The sequence below is a fragment of the Ixodes scapularis genome, unplaced genomic scaffold, assembly GCF_016920785.2.
Source record: "Ixodes scapularis isolate PalLabHiFi unplaced genomic scaffold, ASM1692078v2 ptg001212l_1___fragment_1__unscaffolded, whole genome shotgun sequence".
NCBI classification, from domain to species: domain Eukaryota; kingdom Metazoa; phylum Arthropoda; class Arachnida; order Ixodida; family Ixodidae; genus Ixodes; species Ixodes scapularis.
In genome coordinates this window covers 1,163,328-1,186,912 of record NW_024610117.1, presented here as the reverse complement: position 1 = coordinate 1,186,912, position 23,585 = coordinate 1,163,328, and the positions used below count along the sequence as shown (strand labels likewise).

Genomic DNA, 23,585 nt, shown 5'->3' with positions numbered 1-23,585 from the left:
TTGTCGTTGTGTGAGCCTAGCACAGTAGTGTTTGCATAGCTAGGAGAGCAATCTTGGCAGGTGCGGGCATGGACAACAATCGGATGGTAGGAGTCGGATGACGCCTTGTTGGTTTCAAGAAAGTGTTCTCTAAGGCGAACGTTCAGGCATCGTCCCGTCTGGCCAATGTATTGACTGCCACAACTGAGCGGAATAGAATAAATTGGCTTCTCTCGGCATTTGACGTATTTGTTGACGTGTTTGATGGTGCATTAGGCTAATGGAAAATCTGCTCCCTGGTCTCATGACTCACTTCTTTGGTTCTGGGTATGGGTCTCATCCTTCGTTCATCTTTCTTCAAACCTCAGCTACCAGAATGCTGGAATCTGCATGGAACACCATCGTTACATCGATGAATGCATCATGCCGCAAAGCTAGCAAAGCAGTGTTTGACCCTCCGGTCATCCTTTGTGACCAACAACTTTCCCCTGGTACCTTGGAAGTGCTTTCATATGGTCCCAAGTTTTCTCCAAATCTTCCCACCTCAAGAGTTTACCAATTAACTTCGGTACATAAAGTTGCCTCGCATATTCCAGAACAGGGGAGGTCAGAGTTTCTGAACGCGGCAGTTCGCTCTATCCGCTACCACCCCCCTCCGAAAGCAGGCAAGTTCCCGATTTGGAAAGCACTTGAAGAGCTGCGACAGGGGAAACTCAAATTGCTCGAATCAGACAAGACCGGTGTTTTCGTGGTCATGGATCAAGGAGCCTATGGAGAGGTCACGAATGCACTGGAAAAGAACTTTGATAAACTAAAGAAGAGGCCATCAGGATCTCTGCGCGCAGAGGCAAAAAGACTGTGCACTTTGATGAATCTGCCCGCTCTCAAGAAAACGCTCAGTTCACCTGCAAAATAGTATTTTTCCGTATTTTTCACAGCCAAGACACATAAGGAAGGAGTACCGCTCAGAAGCATTGTATCTGAAAGAGGTTGCTGGCAGAAACCCTTGGCCTTATTCCTACAAAAACATCTCTCCACGGTGACGCTTCTCCAGCCCTTTAGGATTTCAAACTCCACAGATCTTATCTCGCACCTTACCTCCCTACACTCCACCACCCAGCCACTCTCCATGTTTTCTTTAGACATAGAAGAGCTTTACTGCAGCCTAGACCCCCAGATTCTCTTGAATTCCGTGTCTGATGCGATCCATGAACATGGTCTCTGTAAGTTTCAAAATACCTCAGGGATCACAGCTAAGGATTTCACAGATCTCATTGCCTTATACCTTCAGTCAACTCTCGTTGAATACAACGGCAACATATTAAGACAAAAGAAGGGTGTTTGTATAGGCTCCTGCCTAGCCCCAATACTCGGTGAAGTGTTTGTCATGTACGTAGACCGATCAATTAAGTCCCGAGTGGATGTTTTCGCCCCCGAATGCCGAGTGTTTCGATACGTAGACGACTATCTTGTTATTCATCCGACCTCAATCTCCTCACGGGCCATTTGTTAAGCATTCGATTCCTGCTCGTCGGGTCTTAGGTTTACGAATGAAGAACCAACAGAAGAGGGACTCCAGTATCTGGATTTAAGGCTTCATCTTCATCGCCAAGGCATATGCTGGAGTTTCCAGCAACGTTCCAAAAAACCGGTCCTCCCTTTCTGCAGCAACCACTCTAAAGTGGTAAAGCTTGGAATTATTCGAACCCTGTTTGCCTCTTCCCGTTCAAAATCCTGTCCCCATCTCTCATCAACAAGCGTCCAACGCCAGCATTACCGGCTTCTCCGAGCCGGGTATCCAGCAGACCTCCTCCGTACTACCCTTCAGCGTCTCATTACAGGGCCCAACCACCGATCATCTAACAACAATGGACGCAGCCACACACGCCCGGCCTGTGTTCCATATGTGCATAATACTTCCCACCGCCTGAGGAGTCTCGCTGCCCGCTTCGATACGAAGGTAGTATTCACATGTCGGATGAAGCTAAAACAAATGTGCCAAAGGGTAAATAACGACAGTCGTCCACCAGAATGCACCATCAAACACGTCAACAAATACGTCAAATGCCGAGAGAAGCCAATTTATTCTATTCCGCTCAGTTGTGGCAGTCAATACATTGGCCAGACGGGACGATGCCTAAACGTTCGCCTTAGAGAACACTTTCTTGAAACCAACAAGGCGTCATCCGACTCCTACCATCCGATTGTTGTCCACGCCCGCACCTGCCAAGATTGCTCTCCTAGCTATGCAAACACTACTGTGCTAGGCTCACACAACGACAAGTATGGGCGAGAGATCATCGAAGCCTTTAAGATCAAAACTGCCACAGACAATGTTTCTGAGCCCTCACTATCGTTATCGACAGCAGAGATGGATTTCCTAGCGCCGGAATTGTCATAGAAAACATCTCCCGTTTCTCTTCTTCTTTCTTTTTAGGAAGTTAAATTTCCGCCATCTTTACCTTTTTCTTTATCTTTTTCTAGTACCTTCTAGTATTTTCGTCTTCACTTAATTTTCTTCATATCCTAGGTGGTTCATCATAGTGTAATGGGCATCATTTAAATGTAGTTGCTCGTTGAAAGAACTGTGTGTGTCTGTCCCTCGTGTATTTTCTGTGTTTTTATTCTTTCAGTGTGAACTGTACAGCTATCTACAGGTGTGGACTCTACAATTTTTGTTTCAAGATTGTTCATTATTACAAAACTGGTTAGGCCAGAGGCTGTGTTTTGGATATTTTACGCTGGAATAAAGTAATCAAGACAACCTCTTACCGTCAGTCTGTTTCCCAGGCTTTCGATACCTCGCATCTGACATGTTTGCTTGGGAGCCTGCAAGCAACCAACTCAGGTCAAGCTTAATCTTGAGGAGCTCTGCGATTGGCTGACGAGCGGATCAAAGAAAGCCCCCTGATATTCATCTGCAGATATCCCTTTTGTGGAGTTCTCCAGCCTGAAGTTTTCCCCGAGGACTATACACCGAGTGCGGACTATCTAAGAAAATACTTTTTCTTTTTAGCCGAAATTTACCCTTGCGCATTATACAACGGATTGTGTACTATAGTCGGGAAAATATGGTAGCTTGTTTTAATGTTTTAAGCCCTAAACTAAAAGAAGTGTAGCTTAATTTTTATGCAACTTTAGGGTCCTGAATGAAAGTCACATGTGCAATGGAACAAAAAGTATACACTCGAAACGGAAGGCATCTAGATTGTTCTTCTGTTCTAGTCATTTTTATCAAGAACCATTCTCATGTACTGAGGTAATCTGTATTGATTTTTGTTTTTTTTCTTATTTTTACTAGCATCTTAAGCCTATGCTGTGATATTTAAAGAAAATATATTTGGTTATTTGTATGGAGGACATAGCTGGTTATTTTGTTGTGCTCACATAATAGTTCAATAAATGATTATTCATTTAATTTGGCTTTTATTGACTCAAACCCCCCAATTGTTTCTCGATTTTTACTAGCATCTAGGCCTATATATGCTGTGATATTTGATAGAATGCCTCAAGTATTGTATTTTGATATGTGTGTGGAGGACATACCTCATTATTTTTTTGTGGTCGCATAATAGCTCAATAAATAGTTATTAATATAGTTTTCCTTTCAGTTTTTTGTTTCTCATTTTATAACAACTTTTATTTACTTGCAGCTTAATCACATGCTGTTTGTATGCAGCTGATGCCACTCGCCATGCCTTGGGCGAATGTGTAAAGGTACTACGGCATACCAAGTATGACAACTCGTAACCACCTCGTATGCAAGGCAAATGACCGACGATCCAGAGCGGGATGCAAGGACCAAGTATCCGGATTGAACAAGCTAAGCTCCTTGTTGTTTGTTTGTACCATACACTTTCTCACATTGCATAGTTTGCATGAGCAAGTGCTGATCATGCATGTGATGCATATCACACTTCTGTGTTGGCAGTTTGACAATTGGACACTTTTAATGACACATTGAGATTGGTGGCAGACTCCTTCTTTAATATGATGTTTGAGAATATCTCCCACTGATCTTTTCTAGTATACGAGTATTAAGACCATCGAGCAATTAATAAATTCAGAAGCTTTAGCCATGGAGCAAATTCTGTGATATTTTTTTATTTTCCTTCCAAATTTTGTGGGAACTAAAACTTAAATCACGCAAGATTTTTCTGTAACTTCCGTTTGCACATAAGTTAAGCTTCACATTGAAATATTACCTTTTCTGCCATGCACATCTTGCCTTCATTATCGGACAGTGCATCTATGCACAGCTGTTTCAGTAGCATGTGTGCCGATGCATTGCACACATATCAAATAATGAATCCAGTTTCTGTAACGAGGTCCTATGCTGGCACTGTACTTTTGCATCTCCTTATTTCATCACTTATCTGGTCTGCATACTTCGTGGTTTTCTGGTTGTCATGCCTGGTATAGTGAACCCTGTTTGACAGATGCTGAGATACAGGGTGATTCATTCTATTCGGAACAGATTCTTGTAAAATAAAACTTCTGTTTTATGCAAATTATCTTTTTACAGTTGAGTTATAGTTGTCCTGGCAGACACTTTATAGAGGCAAGATGACAGCTAAAAATGGACTTATTGCATAAAATTCATGGATTAGCCTTTTAGTTACTGATTTGATGACACCAGCACATATTGTGAAAATGGGGCAGTCACCTTAGACCAGCTTATTTTTCGTGAAATGAGCACTAACCTTAGAAAAACGATTGAGAAAGATTCTTGCACACAAAATGGGTTGTGAGATACAGTACTTTCTGGACCGCTACATTACCGCTGCCTTTGGTGAAATTATATTTTCTCTTTTTTTGGCCTGTGTGCTCGTTTCAGGATTTATAAAAAATTGACTGGTTTAAGGAGGTGATTGTCTTCAAGTTCGCAACAGCTGTCGAACCAGTAATTGAAAAAGTTAATCAACTAATTTTAGATAATAGTCCACTTTTAGTGCCAGCCTGCCTGTACAAAGTGTCGGCTTGGCTAAGTGCTCATCTGTAACGAGATCATCTGTGTAAATAAGATAAGTTTTGTTTTACAAAAGTCTATTTCGATTAGAATGAATCATCCTCGAGCGCCCATTCAAATCAGCATAAGCACCCTTGGATTGGGGTGCATTGCACCTAGCACCCCATACACTTCACACCCCTATAGGGTGCTTTGGTACAGGGGTGCTCGTTTGCACCCTCAAAGGGTGCTCGTCCTGGGACAAGTGCTTTACACCCCTAAGGGGTGTAAAAAAGTTTAGTGTGTGCTGAGCGCGTGCTGACGGCGAGCTTCCGCAGTCCTTTTGGAGCGTGCATTTAGCAGCATCAAGGTTGCCGCTCCTAGCAGGCTATTAATGTGAGCTCGTTCTGAGCATGCGCTCTAAACATCGCCCTCAAATATGGCGTCTAGTGAATACCTTCTATACAGGAGCACTAACCCAATCGATCCCGCAGCAACAGAAAGTACACAATCACCGCTCTCGACGACTTTGTGCGTTTGCTGCTTTCGGCTAAAGCAATCACGAAGTGTGAATGAAGCATGATCCTGCGCTTTCTTCTGTTAGTGATTTGCTTAACCGGTGACAAGAAACGCTCAAAAAATAACCAGCGCCATGACAATACACTTTTGGAACTGCTTTATTGGCTTCATCGGACCGTAGCGTTGGCTTCGGTTGGACAAAACGTAAAATAGAGTGTATGTAAAAGTGCGAGCTTCTGTAGCGCGGTCTCGTCCATTGGGAAAAAAAAGAAAGAAGTAAAAACGCCATATAGCAAAGTCATTCGATTGAAGAATGAGCGCAAAAAGCATGTAGAGGTTCGGATGTAGGGTACGATAACTTCTCATCGACGTGCCGGTTGTTGAAATAAAAATAAATAAAAAAAGCTTTTCCGGGATGTTTCACATTTGTAGACCCCATTTATTGCGGATGTGTTGCTTTACTCGTACTGCCTTTATCGCCATCAAATGGCATAAAAATAAATTTAGCTCATTACCCCCCCCCCCCCCCCCCCCCCTTAGGCTTGGGAATCAGTGTGTTATTTTTCAAGAGCACGGGACGGGGCCATACCCAGTTGCCTCGCACGCGATATTCCGTTATCACTCGTGCATTCGACCCGTCCTCACTTGTAAAGCTTGCAGCCAAGATGATTTCACTTCGCGCTCGGGCCGTGTTCAATCCTCTCCGCTGCATCAGAAGAAGAGTCAACCCGATGAAACACCGCAAACGGTGAGTCCAACGCCCTGCCCATCTTGGTGCGTCAAATGTTTCGTCCAGAAACCGCAAACAAAAATACCTAGGTCATTTCTTCGATAGTGCACTCTCAAGAAAAAGGGGTGTAAAAGGGTGTATCGTTACACCTTTTATCCCATGTGATACACCCCGAAAGTTCAATTCGAGGTACAGCGCCATACAGTCAAACAGACGGCCCGAAATTTTCCGAGGCGCTTGATAGCCGTGTGGTACAACTTATTAAAATAGCTGATGTACGTTTTAGTGAAAACAACAAAAAAATAATCGGGGTTTTCTTTGCCCTACTGTAAAAACTCGGTGTTTTATTTATGTGATCTTTGATACGTACTTTAACTATTTAAAAAAGTTATATCGCACCGTTATCAAGCCGTTGTAAAATTTGGGGCCGACTGTTCGAATATAGGTCTCTGTACGTCGAAATGAAGTTTTGGGGTGTATTTTATGGGATAAAGGGTGTAAGGACACACACTTTTGCACCTTTTTTTTCTTGAGAGTGTGGAGCGGGCAGTCACGTTAAGCGAAACCTTCGTATCTTGCCGAAACACTCTACATACTGATGCGCCACCTGGACCAGATGGCGCCAGGTGAATGAAGTGACTGAAACGTTATACAGTGATGTCTCGTCAATATGGGCACCTCTGTTCTCCCCAAAAATTGCCCATGATGTGAGTTGTTCATAACAACTAGACAAAAGTGCACGTATTTTCCCAGTTTGTCCCCGAAATCGGTTTCTATATAGTGGGGTACCTATATTACCATAGTCCGTAATCACTAGACATGACTGTAGTTGGAAATTAACACCTCAGTCTAGGCATTTTGAAATTCCAAATATCTTAGGTTATTGTTAAACATAGCCACTGTTGTATGACTCATATTTTCAGCACGCATAAGTGGTAGGTTTTAATTGGGTGTTCAGGGAACTTTGCTTTCTAGCAAGAAGCTCGAAGATTGAACATTAGTGTTCGAACAGTTCGAACAATTTTCAACTTTCGTATTTTTACGTTGTGGGGCGCTCGGCCCGCCACGCAACGGCGAATGCCGACACCAACGGCGGGGGTGGTTCTCACAACCGCCTATAAATAAGACGGCCAAGCCGGGCCAGGGGCATTCACTGTTTGGTTTGTCCGGGCTCCTGTCAGTCATGGTAATAAACCCTGCCTAAGTCCACAGAACGAGTCGTCTGGTCGATCACCTGCGGCGGGCGGCGGAAGTCAAACGCCGCAACGTTAAGAGCTTTGACGATTTTCGAACTTTCAAATTCTTCGCTCCACAATATTTTAATATTTTCCAACTTCCAAGTTTCGAACGCTACAAAGTTAGACATTATTGACAATATTGTATCTTTTCAAACTGTGGAGTTCAAAAGTGCGATAAGCTTCGAGCCTCTGAAAAAAAGTTTGGACTTGGTCCAAACGACCTTCATTCATTCATTATTTTAATTTATTTTCACCTTAAGGGCCCGAATTGGGCATTACATAGGGCGGATGGAATAAATACAGGTTATACATATCCAGAGAACCAAAACGTTAGGGAACGGACCTTTCTGCAAAAAGTGGGAGTTTGCATAGGTTCGAGTGTGGCTCCCATTTTAAGTGACATTTTCTTGGCGGAAGTAGACCGTGATATAGAGAGATCTCTATGCAACACCAAGGTTAAAAAAGTAGTCAGATACGTCGATGACTTTTCAGTGTTTCACGAGGACTTTGACGGAGGGGGCGTGACCGGGACGTCTGTGACTGAGGTGATGGCAGTTATTGCGGAGTGTGGCGGAGGGCTCAGGTTTACTATGGAGGTACCTAAAGGACGGGTTCTCCAGTACCTTGACCTCTCCCTCCGCTCCAGCGAGGGTCACATGTGTTGGTGCAACTCTCCGCGATCTAAGAAGGGCCGTCTGGATTACAGGTCGGCTCATTCGAAACTGATTAAGAGGGGCATGGCACTCTCTTGCTTGGGTGCAGCCTTGAAAAAGTCGTGCCCTCACACGCTTTCTGAGAGCTTTGGGACACAGGTGCAAAGGTTACGAACAGCAGGATTTACACCGGCGTTACTGTCTGACGTTGCAAGTGCATTATTGAAGCGGACTAAAAGATCCCAGGCGGATAAGCCCAGCGTAGTAAAGAAAAGGCCTGTAGTGATCCCGTATATCCACAAAATCTCCCATAGTCTAAAGAAGGTCGGGAGCCGATATAACATACCGGTGGTGTTTTCAGCCCCCCTCACACTTAAAGAGGTTTGCTCTAGGATTGTAGCGAGAGCGGAAGGGCACCTAAAAGGAGAGTGCAGAAAGAAACATGCGAAACCGTTCGTGAGATGCTCTGAGGGGATTGTTTATAAGATCCCCCTCTCGTGTAATAAGTGTTACGCCGGGCAGACAGGACGTTGTTTAAACGATCGGCTTAGAGAGCATAACTACTCCCTTAGTGCCCCGGTTAGAGGGCACCTCTCGTTGCACTGCAACGTATGCAAGTGTAAACCGTCCTTCCCTGACACTGCAGTATTAGGACGAAACAAAGATAGATTGGCGGGAGAAGTGCTCGAGGCCTTTCACATTGTCACTCTGGGGGATCGGTGTGTGAGTGAGGCCTCAATAACGCTTTCACAAAAAGAATTTGAATTTCTGCGCGAGAAAGTGAGAGGTTGGCCACGCGGTGATGTGATGGTGCTGATAGGGGAAGGGGCTAACACGTACACGTCTCAGTGAAAGTGCTGATTTAGGGTCTTCCTGGTATGTGTGTTTTTATCTTATTTTCTTTTTCCTTTAAGTAATAAGGTTTCAGTTGCGAGTCAGCGCTTGTCCCGTCTGTGTGTTTCTTCTCCTTCGTCCGTGTTTGTTTGCGCTGTTTTTACATTATGATGAACGGACCCTTCACCCTAAAGTTTGTAAGGTCCCTTTCCTTAGCGAAAAACTACTATATTTGAACCATATTTTGTATTCATTTATGCATATACCTTTTCATATTTTCGTCCGCATTCGAAATGCATTTACTGACATATATTTCAAACATATTTGCTGGTATGCACTAAGAGTACGGCGATAATATATTCGAGATGCCCTACAATGTATTCGGTAATGTACTAAAAGTTTCCAGTTGCATTAAAATGCCTTTATGCAGTAGTATAATAATGCTTTTTATATGTTTATTGAATAATGCCAGTAAATATACTTTCCTGACCTCAAAAACTCGAACCATCTAGTACACATTGAGCAGTTCACAGAGGCTGCGATTAGAAACTGGTTTATTTTGCACTACGGATACAGTGGCAAATTCTATCTTCTGTCTTCTTGGACTTTTTTTTTAAAACAAAGCCTTTTAATTACACAACACTATTCCCATTTCACTACAGAACGCTTTTTTACGCTCAACAAAAGAGAACACTTGCTAGCTACAGTTACACCTGCGACGAAAAAAAAAAAAACGATAGTGATACAACTGAAAAAACGGCTTGCGGCTGATGGCCTGAAAGGTAGAAAGTGAAAAATGGTTTCCCCTTGAACAACTTGTGGGACTCGGACGCACTAGTAAACAAGCATTAAAAACGGGCTCTTAAACTAAAAAAAAAAACAATTTTCGAGAAAAAAAAACAAAAAAAACACGACACACTTGCGTGTCGAGGATGAACTGTCGTCTGTTCATTTAGACCGGCGGCCGATGTCTGAAAATCGAAAACGGTGGAGGCAAACACGCGTCCTACACTGGCGAATGCCGCAAAAACGACGGTGGTCGGTGTCGGCACTAATCGCCTGGTCGTTATGCCATCATCGAGCGAAGGTCTCTAGATTCGCGAGGGCTTCCGGCACACCTCCTGACTGTCAGAAGGCAGCTCAAAGTTCCCAAGGAGGTGGCGCTAAGGTTAGCCGGACGGGCGGAAAGTTGGGCGCCTTGTTGATTCCGCAGCCACGTCATGATGGGAATCACTTCCTCGGTGCTTGTAAAGGCCCACGGACGGCCGGGAAACGTACCGTGCGCCTGACTTGCCCATCTATAAAAACTTCATGAACTTTCCGACAATTATTTGGCGCTTTTACTGCACGAAGAGTCGGCTACAGCTGGCCGCCAGTGGCGGGCAGATGGCAGCCATGTTGAATCTGCCGCTACTTTGCGATAGAAACGTGCACCTCAGAGCTTGTAAGGCTACACGTACGACTGGAAAGCGTATTGTATGCTTTTCTTGAACAATCATGAAGCCCTCCCTCCACAAACTTTTTAGCGAGGATTGGCATGTTTTCCGGCTTAAAACATAAACACTCATGGGCTCGATGGTAGAGCTGCTATCAGTTGGCTTTCTTCTACAGTGATGCCAACCGTTAATAAACATGTGGATTTTTGTTTTGAGGGGAGAGGGCATTAAGAATAATATATGTGCAAAAACAAAACGTCTTTCTCAAAATTTTCCTTGTTTGTAGAAGTCATCAAGGTCGTCACGCTACATGTTCGAAATACATACGCATAAATAAAACTAATCATTAACTCAGGAAGCAATTTGAGGGGAGAGGGCATTAAGAATAATATATGTGCAAAAACAAAACGTCTTTCTCAAAATTTTCCTTGTTTGTAGAAGTCATCAAGGTCGTCACGCTACATGTTCGAAATACATACGCATAAATAAAACTAATCATTAACTCAGGAAGCAAACAACAACACTAAACTGTTGTCGAGTTGTGACCAGTCATTACACAACTATTGTTCGTATACACCACAATTTAATAGCGCTCTTCCAAAATGAAACATAATATAACCTAGAGCTAGAAATGCGCTGCTGCGACAATAGAATTAATTTCCCCCTCAGCTATAAATCACATCTCACGAAATACAAAAAAAAAAAATATCAGAACGAAAGATAAGCGTCTTACATCACATGCACCAGCAAATTTCGCAGCTTTAGCGAGGTGGGAATAACAATTGCCGACGAACAAAACCTGCCGTTACCACCACCAATTAACATTTCCGCACATTTACAAGTTGCTTGCGACACTCACGCTACAAGCAAGCTACGACAACTCTACGCATCATGCCGTCATCGGGATGGATAACCACCGTTCCGAGAGTCCCGTGTCTCGCAGTACCAGCAATTTGGGCCAGCATAAGAGGCAAACGTTTTGATGTGCCAGATAATGCACCCATAAAGTTTCTTCTTACAAGGCTCTGTCCGCAACATCTGGTTCTGCGCCAAAGTTTACCGCGTTACTGTTAGGGGATAATCTCCAAACAAGAGCGACCAGCGTGCAACGGGGGTCCACACTGAAGTGTAACGGAGTGGCCACTGTGAGTCCTGGCCCTGCACAAGCTCAACAATCGCGATCAGCGTATCGATGCACATGCAAATTCTCCCCCGGCCTAGCCACAACACCACATGACTGAAAAGTTTTCTTGCGACTGTCATGGCCGGCAAGGCTCGAGCAATGAAGGTATCTCATTTAAAGGCCGGCCCGCAAGCAGAGGGGAGGAACCCGACCCTCACTTTCCTTCTCGCCACTGTGAAAGGAGGAAATCGCCTCTCGTTTCCTCCTCGCCATTTTCTGTTTTCTTTGCCGGTTGCTTGTTGTTTTTTTTGTTTTTTTGCAACTTTGGGGTGGAGGCAGACTTGTACCGTACGCATTACAAGTAATCAAATTACTTGTAATCGATTACTTTTTGGAGTAATTTTGTAATCAGTTGATTACTTTTATTAGGCAGTAATCACAAGAGTAATCTGATTACTTTTTGAAGTAATAAAATTACTTGTAACCGTTACAATTTGTCCACGGGACCCCCCTCCCCCCCGGCACACGTCTTTTTTTTATAAAATGACAAAAATAAAATTAGCTTTTTTTTTTTTTGCGAACGGAAAAAAGAAAGATTTTTGCGGAGATGTAGGAAACTAGGTCAACCTCTTTCTCTGCACAGTTTCTGTGGAATGTCCGGTTTTTTTTTTTTTTTGGGCTGGGAGTGGGAAGCCCCAGGGAAGCCACAGTGCGTGACAAAGGCCATTCAGGGCGAAGTTTGAGGAAGCAGTATGTAGCTATGTGAGTTTTTCGTTCAAACTAGCCCCCTCACGCACACACACACAGAAATAAAAAAAAATATAAAAAATCCTGCTTAGGGTACCTACTCGCAGCCCGTAGGAGAACCAGAACCGAAGAATGCCTAAACCGGATGCAAAATATAACAAAGGCAGTTGAAATATTTTCCCATTTCCCCTACGTGGTCTTTGTGACAAGCAATGTTTCGAGTTGAGAAGTGGTGAGGGCGATCTCTTCCGCTAATGGACACTACACATGATCCGTTTCAAATCCTGGAGCTGCTGCTCTTTTGTATAACATGCGAGCTCCTCCACATGTGAATAATAAAATGAGCGACGCAAACTTTGAGCGACAACCCTTGCTCAAGCTTAGCAAGATCTAGAACCCCCTCCGCTTCCCCCCCCCCCCCCCCCCACCCACACACACACACACACACTGGCGAACGCCCAAATCATTAAACGTATTCAAACGAATTCTATGCTTGTGTCCGCATTGTGAAGGTGCAACGACCACGAAGAGGGAGCCAGTTTTTCTGCTTCAATACTTGTGCAAATGTGAAATATAGGTTGGAAGTAGTTCATTGTTATGAGCGCTGAAGATGTGTCTTCGCACAATAAAGTAATCGGAAAAGTAACGATTACTTCTTCAAGTAATGTCCAATTACTTTTGCCGTCGAGTAATCAAGTAATCTAATCGAATACTTTTTAGCCAAGAGTAATAGTAATTGTAATCAATTACTTTTTTTTAGTAACGTGTACAAGACTGGGTGGAGGAAATGAAAGCTTCAAGGATTTGAAAAGATTATCCAGAGGGCCAGCCGGCACACCTGCGACAAGGAGCTGAACCAACCGAGTAGCTGTTTTGAGCGAGCTTGGCACTTGCTCTTCCCAACGAGTTGCATTGGCTTTTTTTAGCACTGGTTTGCAGGACGATTCTTGCCGTTGTGAGAGCACAAATACCTTGTTCTGCTCAAAGAAGTAGTCATTGAAGTATCAATTTTAATATAAATATCTGATTTGGCATCTTTCGTTGTTTAGGAGGATTTATGGCGACAACGGGAGATACGAGCGGCGTTTTCTGTATATCAGGGATGGCGCTCCATAGACCAGTGGTTCTGAATCATTATAATTCGTAAACCGGCAGAGGTGACGGAGGATCCCATTCGTAGTGGGTCTAGCACGTTTCGGTGTGGAGCGTTTTGATGTAGTTCATTTCGGTGCGGACCTTTTGGTGCACAGACATTTCAGTGTACGGACTTTTTGCTGCAAAGACTTTTCGGTGCGCGGATATTTCGGTGCACGGACATTTTGATGCATGGACATTCGACGCTATGGTTTGCCTCGCCGGTATCTCTTTTCCAACGTACGCAGACACGCTTCACATCGTGTTTGCGCGTTGAGTTGATAGAGATAGTCTCCTCTATAAGGTTTTGGCTTTATTATTGGTCCTGCAAGTAGGAAAGGACCTAAACAGCAAGACGTTTGAAGTTGTTTGTGTATTCAGGACAATTTTGAATATCTTCAAATGCGCCTCCTCCGCGTAATCGCATAGCTCCTATTGTTAATGATAAATTTTGATAACCTCGCACGACAAAAAAAAAATGTAATTATCACTTGTAACTCATTAGGGAATAAAGTAGGCGTGTGCGGGTACAAAATAAGTATAATCAAATCAAATATCGATTTGAATCAAGTAAACAAGCCGAATTTGGTGAATACTAAATCTTTTTTATTTGGTATCAAATGTTTGCTCATTCTCGTACGAAAAAGAACAGTGACCACAGATCATACACAGCGTATGATCTGTGGTCAACGTCTCCTTCCATGCCGTAATGATGTCGCCGGACGTAAAGAACTGCCTTACAATCGTGCTTATACACGGCGATTTTTTTAACGACTAGACATTTTTTTTTAAAAAGACGTCAGAGTTACGCAATTGCGATTTGTGCCTTATTTGTAGTCATCAAAAGCACCAAATCAATCATTTTTAAAGAGATGTAGTGCACATGAAGTGGTTCACGGCGTCTTAAAAAACCTAATTTTGACGCGAATCGTGTTACCGCAATCTTTTCGGCCGCCGCACTCCTCGCCCCTTCTATACAGTGGCGTTGTCACAGCGATGCGCATGATTTGTCGCTTTGGCTTTATAGCATTAGGCTGTGCCACGCGGAGATGGAGCCCACATAAAAATCAGAACTATATCTTCACGCCCAAATTAGGAGGACGCCGTATCAGGACGCCGTATAATAGTGTACGCGCGTTACATCTTTTTAAGATTGGACATGGTTTGGTGGCTTGCGATTTTTGCCAACAACTTTCTCAATACACGATGCCGTTTTCTTTTCTAATTAAAAGGTTAAGTAGCAAATTTTATGCAATCGGTCGGTTTTAGTTGCGTTCTTTCTTGAACCTAATCCTCGCCTGGCCGTATAGCTCACCTACACAAACCGCAATGGCGCTAATTTTTACTGGACAATTTGGTGGCTTTCGATTATGCCCAACAACTTTATAAATCAACTATCCCGTTTTCTTTTATAATCAAAAAGTTCATTAACAAATGTTAGGTACTCAGTCGGTTTTTGTTGCGTTCTTTCTTAAACCCATTCTTCGCCTGGCCGTATAGCTCACATTCACAAAACGTTAATTTGGACGTTTTTTCTAATATCTAGTAAGTGAAAAAAACAAAACAAAAAAAGCAACGTTGTGTATAAAACAGAGGGCAGTTTTTTTTTATATATAAATAAAGCGTAGGGCACGCGTCTTGCATGCATCTTTTTTTTTTTTTCTTTTCCGGCCTATAAAAACAAATCCCGGGACATTCAAAATTGAGTTTATGATGGGGTGGGCGCTTTATCACGGGGTATTTTGTCATGTTTCATAAGCTTTATTGCTAGTCAGAAGGAAGCCACGCGAGCCGTATCACGTTGCAAACAGCTAATTCGGGTGTTTCCCAAGGCGCTCTAGAACTTTCCAGTTGACATTTCGGTTCTTAATACATTTAAAAAAAGTTTGGTACTTAGTCCTAAACATTTAATTTATTAGGCAAAATTAAAGATACTGCAACTCTCGCAAGAAGTCTGCCCAAAACATAAAGTTTGTTTCATTGGCGTAAAGTGGCTGCGTTCTAATTTCGCGTTACAGAGATTTCTAAACATCTTTCCTTTTGATGCTTGGTCTTTATAAAGATTCGTGAAAAGCATTCGCGACCTTACCTGTCAAGCCGCGTACGCGGACAGCGCGGACTCCTCGGCAAGTTGTTCCCTCATCGAAGACGACAATGAATAAGAGGTACGATCAAAATCTTAATGCCTGAAAAAAGCGCAAGTTTAAAATAATTCTAAGAGTGTCAGTTGATTTTATTTCTGCTATATTCAAATTTCAACACTCGCCGCAGGCAGCATGAAAGGAAGCACCGCACTCTTGGCGCAAACCAGTGCCCAGTCAACGGTCCTACACTCAAACACGCGTCACCACCCGACCTGTTTCAAAAATAAATAATTTCCTGTACTTTTGGTAGAAAAGGCGAATTTTCTACTGAGCGTGATATTTTTTGGACCCAAAAGTTCTGTAGCCGAGATCGGTAGTTCACAGCTTCAGGAAGGCGAAGAACGACGGATGCATTATTTCCCGTGGAAGTACTGTTTTGACGTTGAATTCCACATAAAATTGTATTTGCACAAATTGTGGCACGGTACCGAACTTGCTTGATTACATTTCTTTTAGAGACAACATAACCAGGCATAATCTACAGATATTGCAGAATTTATTTTAGATGGCGAACAGCGCGAAAGACAAGTATAGACATAAAGAACACAATAGAGCTCTGCATTTCTACTGCACTTCTTTCTGTACTTGTGGACAGTTAGTCCGCATGACTATATTCAAAAATTGACATATCGTTTAAGCTTACCCCTTTTTATAGTTTTTTTTAATAGATTAATTAGGAATTGCGGCGAATCCCGGCTGGGTTCGGGTAAAGATCTCGCTTGTGTTCAAGGACACATTTCGGCATGATTTCCCGCTTGGTGACGACGTTGAGCTGGCCGCTGTTCCGCTTCTTTCCTAAGTAGGCGGGGAACGCCAGACGCCTAAATTAGCCAAGCAGCCCCAAAACTTGCGGTAATACCCCTTCCAAACTCCTTTTTTTTTGTTTTTGTTTAGATGGTCGCTGGCCTTCGCCCACCCTGACAGAGCCCCGAATAATTACGATGCAAGGGCTGCAGAGGCTATCTGGGCATTCCATTTTTTAATCAGCGAACAAATGGGAACAGAAGAGAATGAAAGCTTCGTAATACCTGCTGTCTTTTAATAAATGGCATAATATGCTACTATTACTAGTTGCACTATTTTACGCGAAGAAAATTGTGATTCTGCGGTTCAATCTCCGTGTTTCCCGTTCTCTTTGCTGATACGCAAGATATTTGTCGGCTGTCGAGTTTTCAGTTACATTTGTTGACAGAAACTAAATGCACCTTCGGCCACGAAGAAAGTTTTTTCAAAGGCTGAAGATAGATGAAATATACCTTAAATCGTTTCACTTTTTATGGAAGTTTGTTTTTACTCTTCTTAGTAGCGTCAACGAGGCGGCCGTCACTCTAGAAAACACCTGTAGTACGAACCTATATATTATGCCCCAGAAATGGTCAGACTGTGTCCCTCTGACTGCAATATTTTTGACTTGTAATTACTCATGATTTTTACTTTGTACAAAAAGCAAAAACACAATAGTGATACAATCACTCTTCAGTGTGCCGTTGTTAGAACGATCAATTTTCAACTCTCCTGGTAGAGCTCAAAGTTCAGATAAAAATACCCATCTTTTTTTCCTTCTGCTGTGATGTTCAAGTTCCGTTCACTGGAGATGAATATGCGGTGTTGTAGCGTATGTGGCCGCAAGCGGAAGTATCTGAATGTGAAAGAACTTGTTGGGCTAGTTGGTGTTGACTTTTAGAGCTGCACAAAATGAGTAAAAAAAAAAAGAAAAGGTGAAAAGCAAGCCAGCCCGAACCCTTCTGAGCTAATATCAAGCCTGACTAACTAATCCCTGATGTTTGGGATTGAAGCAGAGAACCTTGAAGGGTTACAGATTTTGTCGAGGGGGGGGGGGGGGGGGGGCGGCAAGCCCATTAGCACTCGTGCGAGAAGGCCGGAAAAAGCGAGGAGGAAAATGGAAAAGGAAAGGGGAGGAGGAAAAAAACAAAAAAAGGGGAATTTTCTGCCACGCTGAAGAAAATTTTGAGCGCCCGCCTTTAAGCGTCTCGCAACACTTTTAGATCTCAATCCAAACGTGTCCATGAATGAACCCAGCAGGGTACGCAGAAAGCCCGCATAGACCAAGTCAAAACACCTCACATATCACAAGAGTTCTTGCGACTAAAAAGACTGGCCAGGTTCGAACAAAGCACGCACCCCGCACGCGCCTTTTTATGTTCCGCGGAACAAGCGCGCCATCGAAGTGTGTAGTCTAACCGGCCGGTTTTCGAAATTGACGAGTTAATAAACGATATTTGCTTTGCATATATACTTTCCGCAGCGTCAAGCTGGCTACGGCATTTACCGCTGAATTTCAACACCCGCTACCCATTCCTGAAGAGTCTGCCGTTTTGTAGAGCAACGGGCTGGCCCAACGCAGAACAGTTACAGGCCACCGGCAGCCATGCCGTTACCAGATTCATTAAACTCCCTTGACCCGCCGACGTGAACCCCACGTTTTTGCGCGCATACGGCGCATCTGTAAAGGATAAAAATATGAACAACTCGTCACGTCATCGCAAGACCGCCACCTCGCTCGTGAAGTTTTCCCCACCTACCCGTCTTTCCACCCTAACTCTAAGCCGTTATCCCTCCGCGCGCCCTCGCGTCCCAACGCGGACGCAAACACGGGGGAGAACCGGTACAATGCCAAGCGGCAACGCGAGTCTTGTACTTTACTGCCCCTTCTCCGGGCATGGGGACAACAACTCGAGAGCAACCTCCGCGCGAAGCGCAGACTCCGATAGGGCCGTTCGAGGATCCGGCAAAAAATCGCAAATTAAGCGGGTTCAACTTCACGACTCTACAGCCCTGGGAACGAAAGGAACCTGTGAGTCGTGTTAACGAGGACCCCTCGGAGGATTACACAGCCACTGTTAAAGGGATATTACAACGAAATTTCGGCACTCATCTTTTGGTCTATATGTGTTCAAAGGAGCAGAATCTCATCGAACACACAAATTTCTTAATAAAAAGTCCCGAAAAGGAATTTTAAAACGAATTAAATGATTAGCAAAGAGCAGCCGGAAGATGTCGCTAACGCCTCGTTTGTAATGCCCGTCTAGGAACCTTGACAAGTAATGACGATAACTGTCTCGCCTCCGGCAATTCACGAGAGAAGACGGCAAGGAGGAACTTCCTTCTTCCCAAGATTCCTTTTGCGTGTCCCAGAAGTCGCTATTGTCCCTCTACAAGATTATAGATGATTAACCCGTCACTCAAAATTCGTACAAAAGCAGCTGCTTCGGTGGTTGCAACGACTAGGTCATCTTCTCGACGTCAGCCTCGCCGTACCTTTGCTCGTCCCGAGACAAACTACGTCATGATTGCGTTGGATGTCACGTGCTCTCCGCTGGCTTTTTTCCGAGCGCTTGCCACAGAAGGCCATTTATAACGAAAAATACAGCCACCAGGCTCATAATACAATCGTGCAATTGTCATTTACAGACATTATGGATCATACTCAACCTATTTTTGAACACGACGGTCATATTCCAAATTTCGTTGAAGTATTCTTTTAAGCGCCGTTCACACAGGTGCAACAGACTAGGACAATGAAGGAAAAGACCGGTTTTTAAGCCTCGTGCGTCGGAGTAGGACCTGCTCCGCAGCGGCGCATCGGGTGTTACGCCGTCGCAAGACGCTCAAAAACAGGTCTTGTCTCTCTTTGTCGTACTCGGTTGCAAGTGTGTAAAGAGTGCTTTAGGTGGGCACGGAAACTTGGCGACTCTCGGTATTCTGATGCATTCACACTGGGTGTGGCGTATCCGGCAACACCCAGGGGCAGATCGAAGGGGGGGAGGGAGAGCCCAAGCGGCACAAGAATATTAGGCGAGTATGTACACAATATTGTTGGCGAATACTCAGAATATGCGGTTCTTCCAATCCACAGGATGTCTAAACAATATCGTTTTAAAAGCGGGGCAGTACCAGCACAATATCACTGGAGTACCGTCACTGTCAAGCTGAGTACCCACCGGACGCCGAGTATATCTATAGAGTCCTAGCAGCGTCGGCTGGGTGCACGCCGGACGTCGCGTTTTAATCCAATTTCAACTGAGTTGTCCGAGTACCCGCCGGATATCGCCCGTACATCCATAGAGTACTTGGAGCGTCGGCTGAGTACACACTGGGCATCGCGTATGTCAATCGAGCTGGCGTGTCGTCTGAGCACCTGTTGGAAATCGGGCGTGTTTCTATACACTCCGTGCGGGAACTATAGGGGGCGCTTTGAAAAACGGGCGTAGTGCCGCTAGCGGAGGAGCTGGCGTTCGACAGTGAGGCGCGTTCAGCAGCCTGCGGCGTCTTTTCGCATGCAAAGCTGTGGCGTGGGAAGCGCGCACGGACGAAACTTTTGTTTTTTGAGCCGATACGTTGAGGTTGACGTTTGCTTGAGTGCTGGGGCAGGCCCAAGAAGGGCATTTAGCTGTTCTCCACTTCTTATATATTAAGTTTGAGTCGTTATTAGGGGTAACTTCTCTGGCTGCGGCCGAAAAAGGGGTTGGAGCAATTTTCCGAAAAGCAAGACGGCCGCCACCTTAATTGCTTTGAGTGGGAAATTGATGTCTATCGTCGCTGTAAACGGGAATGCTGGAACGATGACATTGGGAGGTGAGTGAGATGTTCACTAAGCTTGTGAACGAAGTGTGCCAAGTTTCATTAAGACAGCAGGTGTGAACGTTATGCTTCTGACGTATAAAGATATGAAGCTGTACGGGATATCCAATAGTGGACCCAAAATGTTGTGTTATAACCGGGCTGTGCGAAGTGCAGATTTGGGCACACGGGTGCTTGGACTAGACAGCAACACGATGCAGCACACATTATACCAAAAAGAGGTGGCAGAGGGAAACCAGGTGGAAATTCGGTTTCGACGGCGTAACTCAATGGTAACCGGTTTTGACCATGAAAGGGCTGTCAAGAGAATACCACTGGTCATGGGAAGTGGAGATTTTACAGGTAGGAAAGGACTAGTCGACTGTACTACCAATTGAAACAACTTTACGAAAGGTGGTTCTAAAGCCGAGAAAACAAAGTCGTCGGCCAACACACGGTTCGGCTGTCAAAGGCTTTTGCGGTCAGCTGTTGTGTAATAACCTGTTGCGCGAGGTGCTGATTTTCGGCACACAGGTACTTTGACATGACCGTAACTTGACACAACTTAATATACCAAATAGTAAAGGCATAACGAAACCAGGCGGAAATTTAGTTTGGGCGGCGTAACTAAATGGGAACCAGTTTTGACCGTCAATGGCTGTCAAGATAATACAACTCATCGTGGGAGGTGCACACTTTCCAGGTAGGAAGGGACCAGTAGACGGTACTTCCAGTTCGAACAACTTTGTGACAGGTGAAAAAAAATTGTTGTCGACAAAACTCGGGGTGTCAGCGTTTCCAGATCCAAAAGGAGGCTGATCAAAAAAGAAAGCACACCACATAAACTTCCATACTCAATCGTAGATTCTCCAGTAATTCCGAGTTTTATTGTAGTTTTCCTTAGATTCATATGTGTCACTTTTGTTTTACCGTTCAAATCTTTTTACACGAAGTACAGATTGCGTGCCATATTTCTCCGGAAATATCATCGACACGTTCGATGGGGACGAACCTTTTTTGGAGGGCATTGCTCCAACGAAATTGGCACTGCATACCCGCGAGTGTGGGATGGCATTTCAGTTCGTCCCATCGGCGCTAACACATGTAGGCGTCACTGGTACGAAAACAAACGCAGAGCGCAAAGCGGCAGTGTAGAACATGTCAGCCGTGCCGACACAGTGGCAGACATAATCGGGAGACTAAATTTCTCGCGTAGTACGGCACGGGTCCATCGTTATCGCTGTCCCACAAAACATCGGCGAGGTGAAAAACTGTGAAACTTTGTCCCCACGAGATGCAACGCATGACTGTTGAAGTACTTAACGGCGCAGCACCGGCAGCACTTCACGCTGTGAACCCAGCGCAACCGCACCGCTCCGACTTCATTGCATACCAACGTACGTGGCGTGGTTTCGGTTTCATTTTCTCTGGGGTTCTCACTGCCTACCTTCGGTAACGGCCGCGCGGCGGCCCGCCAGTCGCGTCGCACGGAGTGTATAGAGTACTTAGAGTGTCGGCTGAGTATCCGCCGGGGGTCGAGAATTTCAATTCTGTACTGGAAGTGTCGTCCGAGCACCCGCCAGATATCGCACGTATATCTACAGAGTACTTGGATGGTAGGGCGAGGGCAAGAAGGTCAGGAAAGGAGGAAGCAGACGGGAGGCTGCAGAGAAGTGAAGGGGAAACCTTCCCTCTTTAGCGTTCCGTCTGCTTCCTCCTCCCCGGTCCGTCTTACCCTCCCTACGTTCTCGAGTTGCGACGGACTACAGATACAGTCCAATTTATGTGCTACAAAATTATTTTTATTTGCTCACGCAACCATTACGCTCCGGGCTTTTTTGGCACCTTTATTATATACACATGTAGATACATTACACATACCACAAGCATCAGCTCAGCATATACATTAAGCGCATACACATACACGGCACGTACAAACATCAGCCCAATAGTACACTAACCACCACCTTCTACAAATAAGACGGTAGCGCTCTTCTCGTGACGTCGCAACGGAAGGCCATCGGGGGCGCGCGACGAAGCGAAGGCGACGCTCGTGGATCGACCGTCGCAACGTGCGTCTTATTAGCTAAAATTAATGCTGCACATAGCAACTGGTCCAGAAAACATTTTATTACACGGAAAAGACATTTCACCACTAAACAATCTGTACAAAATGGCACGAGGTATACGTATAAGACGTCTATAGAAAAATGTGAATGTTTTGTGTCGAACACATTGAGTCGCAATTATTTTTTTTAGGAACGCATTTTTTATACAGAAATACTTCGGCAAAATGCCGAGACATTCAGTGATTGGACTCAGGAAAACATATTACTGCTAAAAATCAGGTAGACGTGGTCAACGCGGGCACGGCTGGACAAGTGCCATTTACGATCATGTAAGCGGCTGTTATCGCGTGCAGTCACTGAATTCTTACATTAAACCACGGCCACATGGCAAAATTAATGTACTTTCGATCGAGTGACATTATGGGGCTGACACATCAGCTTTCGACGCTCGTAAAATCACTCTAGATCACGAACTGATTAAATTGCATATCTTTTAATGAAAATATATTAGCTTTTTCGTGTGGCATGGGTACTAAACTTACTATTTAGTCAACTAATTTACTTCTTCCTATGAGCTTGAGTATACAGTAATACTGTCACCTTAATACAGTTAAGATACTAGTATAAACGCGGTAAAGGCAATAAAGTAACATTAGTATAAATATACACATGAGCACTAACAACGCGCTTTCAATAATCACAAACTTGTTATTCACCTTCCAATAAAATATAAAATATTACTACGCATATTTACAAATGTCGACGCAACAGCATGCGGATAACGACGAAGAAAAAGATTCCATTCTATCACAAGATTTTAAAAAAACAATCGACTGCAGCACTTCGCTTGCGTTTTACATGACCAAGAAAACCCGTAAATAAGTTTTTTTCTCACCAGTCGATCGTATCCATACGTCCCGCTCTATGCGCCACGAAGACATTTGAACACAAACTCCAAGAAGTCTCTTTGTCGAGAGAGGGGTCTATCGTTAATGACCAGCGTCATCGTTGACTAGCTGCGAAGCTGCCACACATGTCACTCAAGCCGTAGCAGGTTTCTGCGAATCCACGTAAATGGTGTAGTATCAAGCGAACAAAAAAAAACAAACAAAAAAACTGCAACCACTCTTAGATCTGGTCGTCTCGGAGAAGCAGCGTCGAGTTCCCACGGCGTTGGAAATCATGCTTTCCTCAATATCCCCTCTGTCCGTCGATGTCTCGCTGCCTCCAGGCCGTCCAGTCCGAGAAAAAATCTGCCTGCTAGTCTCCGCACCGTCCCGTACGCCCAGCCCCTGGCCCCGTTCTTCTTTCCTTGTTGTTCCCCTCCGGGGTCGTCCATTTCCCCCGCATAAAAGGTGGGGAGAACTTGATATCTCTCCAGTCGCAGGCTCTGCTGGAATGCCCCTCGCCTGTTTCTATTTGCTTGGGCAACGTGGTCCTTTTCTTGCTC

General features: G+C 44.4%; 1 protein-coding gene and 1 pseudogene across 1 annotated transcript in view; both read left to right on the top strand.

Annotated features, from left to right (window-relative positions):
• The first annotated feature begins 207 nt into the window (after positions 1-207).
• Positions 208-2,380, top strand: LOC115331863 (annotated as a pseudogene).
• Positions 2,381-6,111: 3,731 nt separating this feature from the next.
• LOC115332280 (putative acyl-CoA synthetase YngI) overlaps positions 6,112-23,585 on the top strand; it is a 257,512-nt gene continuing 240,038 nt past the window's right edge. The window contains exon 1 of the mRNA XM_040220250.2: positions 6,112-6,194. Within this exon, the coding sequence (XP_040076184.2) occupies positions 6,112-6,194 (83 nt within the window). The remainder of the gene's footprint in view (positions 6,195-23,585) is intronic.